We start from the raw sequence: 6,714 nt of genomic DNA on the forward strand, positions 1-6,714 counted from the left end.
CGCCGCTCCGACATACAAACCTCAACAGCGCACACACCGGCCCCGAGGCCGCGTCCCAAACGAGTCGACGACTCTGTCATCCCGGTGACCAGAAACGACACCCTGCAAATGAAAGACGCTCTCCGGAGCCGCCGCTCCGACTTCCACCCCGACCCCAAGGCCGCGAATCCGACGAGCCAACGACTCTACCACCCAAATGACCAGATTCGACGCTCCACAACGCAACTATCCGGAGCCGCCGCCCCGCCTCCACACCGGCCCCGAGGCCGCGAACCCGCCTGGCCGATGGCGAAGATGTCGGGCGATGCCAACCATCGACGCAGGGCAGAATGGACCTCCAAGGCGACGCCCCCAAGAAGGATGCGACGTGAACGCCGCCGCCGCCCGCTTCAGCCCAAGCCGAAGCATAGGTTTTCACCCGGAGAGCACTGGATCCAAATGCCTAAAGGAGGTGAAGGGCGCGGCTGTTGATTTTGCTCGGACGGCTCTGCTCATTTGGTTTTTGCTCTTGTCTGGCGGCTCCATGCATATAAGGTGGTGATGAAACTGGACGTGCAGGACGTTCACCGGCACTCCACTGCAGAAGCAGAAGGCGCTCAAGGCCGTCTCCCTTCTCCACGGTACTCCACTGCTTCTTCTTCCCCGATACCGTCGTCATGGCCTCGTATTTGCTCTGCTTCTTCGTAGTCGTGGAAGGGATTAGGGGCCATTCACTCACCGGTATCTGAATTCGACACTTCTGACGACGACAATCGTGGTTTTCTCAGGTATCGACAACATGGGCGTGGACATGAAGGATCAGAAGATGACGGTGGTCGGCAGCATGGACCCCGTCGACGTCATCGATAAGCTGCGCAGGTTCTTCCCTGGGGCGCACATCGTCTCCGTCGGCCCGGCCAAGGAGGAGAAGAAGGACGGAGACAAGAAACAGGTCGTGTACTCGTGTGGGTGTACCCATCGTACTGGTGCCCGCCGCCGCCACCGCGCTACGTCCTACACAGCGCCGAGGAGGAGCCCAACTCGTGCGTCATCTGCTGATCAATTCCAAGGCCCGCCTGCTTGTACATTTGTATCTCATAGCCTGCCGATCGATCGGGACAGCCTGCTTATACTTGTACATTTGTACATTTGCAGGTTGGTAGTTGCTGTTGTCATCAGCCTACCCGTTACGATAATCGACAGCGTGCGTTATACAGTATCAACGATCCTGCAAGGGTTGCACCAGTCATCTAGTAGCTGTTGTATGGCTTCTTTTCTTGGGGGAGACGCAGTGCACGTGCATACACAAGACCTGCTTGACAGTAAAGGATAATGTAAGCTTTGCCAATATAAGTTTCAGAAGATAATGTCCAACTGGTCTGAAGAAGTAACACTCTTGCTCTCTTGTGATGGAACAAACGTCCTTGCTTAGTAAATCAGTTCTTGGAGCCGACTCAAATTCCCCTCTCGTAGTACAATTTTGCCCCCATTTCATAGATAAAGCAAAACACACACTACAGAGGAGCCAGGGACATCACCTGACGAGCGAACGTACAAGATACTGAGGTGAGAGCATCTACGGCCAGACTTGGGAGATCCGCCCCCCCTAAACGTCTAAGGGCCACAGATGGCCCGGACGACTCCTTATATTTACTCTCCGGCATCCATAGTCAAACGCAAAGCCTCGAATTCATGAACCTTTATCATATAGCATAGATTCATCATAATTCAACAGTTTAACGAACCAACAAAGTAAAATAAATCATAGTTTGGCTTTCATTGGCTATGGTTTCCTTGGGGGGACCCGCAGAGGGCCTGGGTTGACCTCGAAACCCCATGCGACGATAAAGACAATGCCCTTTTCTATGCAGCAATGACAATCACCATTGGTGATGAATGAAGGCGAGTTTTTGGCACTCCCCTTGGTTGAATGGACACAAACCTAAAGACATTGCTTCGGGCATCTTCACCATTCCCAAGCGCACCAACAGTTGCGTCGCTAAGGCGATGACCAATAATGCTCGGACTTTTGGTTATCCTAATACAACAATTTTGCCACCTTTAGTCCAAAAGCCATGAAATGAACCTTGTTCCGTGCGGATGGATGTTACTCGGCCGTCATTGCGTATAGGATGCAGTTTGCAGGTTTGATCAAGTCTGTGTTGCCAAACATGGTTTGGAAGATTTAGTTGCCTCCTAAGATTAAATTCTTCTCTAGGCTCATACTAAAAGACATAATTTGGCAGCTTGGCATGCTTCAACACATGGGTTGCCCCAACTGTGGCCTTTCCCAGCTTTGCAGATGGGAGCCGGAGGCCCATCATGTTCAAATGCCGCTTCACAATCAGAGCTTGGAACATTATCTTCTGCTGGTTGGGATGGCAATCTACGACCCCCTCTTGGGCCGACCTTGAGACGATGAACTAATGGTGGATTTCGAGCGAGGACCAGTTAGGTTACTACAGGAAGGTGGTTAACTCTTTACAGATGCTCATGTCTTCCATAATAAGGCTACCCTGCCCTTGAGGGTGGCGGCATGGATTAAGGATGAGGCAAATATTTGGGTACTTGCGGGGGCTAAGGTTTTGGGAAGTATTATACGAGGAGAGTGATCCCTTTATCCGGACCTGTGTGGTCATATAAATGATTAGACTATGTTCTTCTCTTTCTTAATTAATGAGATTAGGCAAAGCTTTTGCCCCCGTTTAAAAAATATAGTTTAACAGTCCGGACATGGCAAAATAAAAGTGAAGTCCGAGCATGACGAATTCAATCACTTGACCGATCACTGGCGAAGCTTTATTTCTTGTTTTCCATATAGACAAAAGTAAAGCACAAACACCAATAGAAACAACACACGATCTTTGCCAGTGTAGGCTAGTATCCAATTCTGGCGAATATCAAATAAGTAATGTGTTGGCATTTTTGGATTACCCAAAGCACTCCCCACAACATTCCAAATGAAACGAGACATCGGACATGTAAAAAGCAAATGACCAATACTTTCCCAGGCATTACAAAACTCATATTTGTTGGTGTCAGACCACCCCCCTTTACTTAAACTGTCTTTGGTAAGGATCCTTCCTTTGATCACGAACAGGCGAAAGCTCTACTCTTTAAAGGCATTTTGATTTTCCAAAATAACTTAAAGTGGAAATCAACTCTCCTAGCTATAATGTATTGATAAAGAGATTTAGCTGAAAATGTGGCAGAACTGACCAACAACCATTTTCTTTGTCACACTCATCATTTAGAATATTCTGACTACACATATCTAAGAGCTCATTCCACATGTCCAGAGTTTCTCCATATAAACATCTCCTCAACCTGATACGATTGAAATCTTGACTAACAACTTTAGCCACAATGATGTTTTGACAAAACCTAAGATTGTACAGACGAGAAAAAAAACTGACAAAGAGGTTTGTTATGGATCTAGGCATCCTCCGAACCTGGTCTTATGCCCATTGCCCACGACCCTCTAACAACAACTATAAAAGATGTCCTTAACAATCATAGGAAGAAACATCATTGTGAAGAGGCCCATAGGCTACCTTCCATAGGAAGTAGCCCACCTTGCCAAGAGGCATCCCCTTTCTCGACTTTTTCCTCGTCTGACTTCCAATCAGAATTATGAAGAAGAAAAAATGCAATGGAACACCTAAGTATGTAAAGGAAAAAGCACCAATAGCACATATAAAAATATGTGCATAATCATGGTGTCTCTCTAAAGCCTCACCAAAACAACAGATTTTACTTTTAAAGAAATTAATCTTCAACCCAGTTAAGTGTTCAAAGACACAAGGAATAACTTTGAGGTTTCTAGCCCCCTCTTAAGTCATCATGAAAACAAAAAAAAAGTATCATCTCCATATTGCAAAATAGTTAAACCCCTAACAGAAAGATTAGACAGTCCACCTTTAATAAACCCTTGTTCTTGCGCCCTTTGCACTAGGGCCGCGAGTACATCAACATTCAAGTTAAACAACAAAGGGGAAAATGATCCCCTTGCCACAAACCCTTCTTAGTGGCAAAATACGGACCAATCACATCGTTAATAGTGATGGCAACTTTACCATTACATACCACATATTTTGTCCAATAAGTAAAACGATAGGTAAATTCGTTTTTAAAACCTCTAACATAAAGTCTCAATTAATTTGATCGTGCGCTTTTTCGAAGACTACTTTAAAGAAGACGGCTGCAGAAGTCACTTCCATGTAAGGAGCGAATAGTTTCATGCAACACAAGAACACTATCAAGAATAAAGCGACATTTAATGAATGCATTCTGGACTTTAGAAACAAGTTTATCAACAATTTTCATAGCTCTACTATTAAGAACTTTAGTAAAAATCTTAAACGACACATTTAACATAGAAATGGGGCGATACGTTTGGATTTTATCAGTCCCCTCGCCTTTAGCTCAAGGTTGTTAGAATCGCGATTCTGTTATATGATTCTACAACTTTACGATCCAAACTAACCCCAAACTGATCCTCTGTAGCTGCTAGTGTAGTCAAACATACACCGACGGTTTTGGTCACGCGCTGAAGTTTTCTACTCTACACTGTAGTATACATTCTTCGGTCCGGCCATTCGATTCCCAGTCCGTGCAGTACAGTTGCTCCAATGGCGACCAGGCCGACCCGGGGCCGCCGTAGTGGCAATCTGGCACTCCGGCGCCGGATCGGGCACGACCGTCAAGTGTCCCCCGATAATAATGGCCAGGCCGGGGCGGGCAGCCCGGGCGCACCTAGGACGTGCAGGTGGGCGCGCGCGTGTGGACAGGAGACCCGGCGGGTCGGGGTCAGGGTCGTCGCGGCCATCCATCCGTCCCATCCCCCGCCTTGCCGCCACGCCCACCCGATCGACCCGAGATCCGGCACGATCGCCCGCGACGACAGCGACAGGACGGACGAAACCCCTGCGATTATGATGCATCCACCGGTTCAGTTCTCTCTCCGTTGCGCGCCGGTGCGTCACGCAGTCCCGGCGCCACCGACCGATGAGCATCCACCCGGCCCGGAGCCGGAGGGAGGCTGCTTCGTGGCAGCTTCCTGCCTGCTGCCCTGCCCTGACGTCGCCCCCGCGCCCCTTTGAAAAACCAAGAGGGCAAGGCAACGCGACGGGGCGATGGGGCGCCGCGCTGCCTATATAAACCCGCCGGGCCGCATCTCTTGCCGCCCAGATCACACACCACCACCACACTTCCTCCTCTGCTCTCGCGCATCGGGTTCATCGCCCGAGAGACAGAGCACGCACGCGCACGCGGCCGCTCCACCTCCTCAACCAACAAATTTTATCACGTCCCCGGCGAAGCCCTCCGTCGCCCGTCTGTTTGGTCGCCGGCGCTATGAAGGTGACTGCGGTCGGTCCTGTTGGGGATTTCGGGGGATTTCTTTACGTTGCAGATTTCAGCTGCGGCTCTTCATCTTGCTGCTCGGGGTTCTGATGGTTTTTCTTGTCTGACGGCCGAGTGCAGAAGGTTGTGCTGAAGCTGGACCTGCACGACGACAGGCAGAAGCAGAAGGCGCTCAAGGCCGTCTCCGCTCTCCACGGTGCTCCTCTTTCTCCCCTGCTTCCTCTTCCCCAATTCCGTCCTCCTATCTTGCTCTGCTTCGTTGTAATCATGGAGCTGGAGAGAGCTCGACACAAGTTTCTGCCGCTGATCCATGCTGGCGATGAAAACTCACTGCGTGTGCCGTGCGTGGCTCAGGCATCGACAACATGGGCGTAGACATGAAGGAGCAGAAGATGACGGTGGTCGGCAGCATGGACCCCGTCGACGTCGTCGCCAAGCTGCGCAAGGTCTTCCTCGGGGCGCACATCGTCTCCGTCGGCCCGGACAAGGAGGAGAAGAAGGACGACAAGAAGGACGGCGCCGGCGGGGACAAGGACAAGAAAGACGGCGACAAGGACAAGAAGGACGGCGACAAGGACAAGAAGGACGGGAGCAAGCAGGTGGTGTACCCGCATCACTACTGGTACCCCCCGCCGCCGCCGCAGCAGCACCACCACCCGCACCCGTACTACTTCGTCCGCAGCGCCGAGGAGGACCCCAACTCCTGCGTCATCTGCTGATCGACTCCACTGCCCCGCGCCCGCCCTGTACATTTCTAGCTGGCCTGCCGGCGTGTGGCTCACCGGCGATCACCGGTCGCGAGCTGCTCCGGTGGTGGTTGGTGGTTGCTCCACTCGTCAGCCTACCTGCGACAGCGATCGCGATATAATATGATCCGTAGATGATGTTGTTTTGTCTTGTTTTTTTCTCTTTGGGGGGATAAAGTAGACGCATCTGCTGAGTTTGTGATGCGCAGATGTGGAATCAAATAACAGTGAGGAAAGGGACTATAAATATATACTATATAGAAACTTTCTGCAACTGGATTCCGTTCCGAGTGAGTGGAGGCTCACCGAGTGCTCTCCAATGGTGATAGCAGGAGATAAAAACACCGTAACGAGTGAAATTTAGGCGGCTAAATTGGTGTCAGTGATGATCTGAAAGTAAATCTGAAGCTCTCCGACAGTTGTTTTCAGTCATTGGTGATCTCGATGGACGACTCTTCTATTCTATACAGGCAAAAGTACGTTCACAAGGATCGAATTCCCCATACAGAGCTCGCGTATTTCTATATTTTCTATGACTGAATTCGAGCTGAATTACGTGAAATCGATCACAGATTCTTGAGTCACCACTTGAATGTTTTGTTTTACATTAACGCTAACCACATTC

At 49.9% G+C, this 6,714-nt stretch overlaps 1 protein-coding gene and 1 pseudogene across 2 annotated transcripts; both read left to right on the plus strand.

The window, feature by feature from the left end:
• Positions 1 to 304: 304 nt before the first annotated feature.
• LOC123039597 (heavy metal-associated isoprenylated plant protein 2-like) lies at positions 305 to 1,038 on the plus strand (annotated as a pseudogene).
• A 4,082-nt stretch (positions 1,039 to 5,120) lies between these two features.
• On the plus strand, positions 5,121 to 6,363 carry LOC123042611 (heavy metal-associated isoprenylated plant protein 39). Of its 2 annotated transcripts, none has more exons than XM_044465036.1 (3): positions 5,121 to 5,340; positions 5,464 to 5,539; positions 5,698 to 6,363. In XM_044465036.1, the coding sequence occupies exons 1-3, from the start codon at positions 5,335 to 5,337 to the stop codon at positions 6,060 to 6,062; spliced, it is 447 nt and encodes a 148-aa protein (XP_044320971.1). In that variant the 5' UTR covers positions 5,121 to 5,334; the 3' UTR covers positions 6,063 to 6,363. The 2 variants fall into 2 exon arrangements, with proteins under 2 accessions (XP_044320971.1, XP_044320970.1); XM_044465035.1 differs by having other exon boundaries at positions 5,158 to 5,349.
• The last annotated feature ends 351 nt before the right edge of the window (positions 6,364 to 6,714 follow it).

This window comes from Triticum aestivum, chromosome 2B (genome assembly GCF_018294505.1).
Source record: "Triticum aestivum cultivar Chinese Spring chromosome 2B, IWGSC CS RefSeq v2.1, whole genome shotgun sequence".
In the NCBI taxonomy this organism is placed as follows: Eukaryota; Viridiplantae; Streptophyta; class Magnoliopsida; order Poales; family Poaceae; genus Triticum; species Triticum aestivum.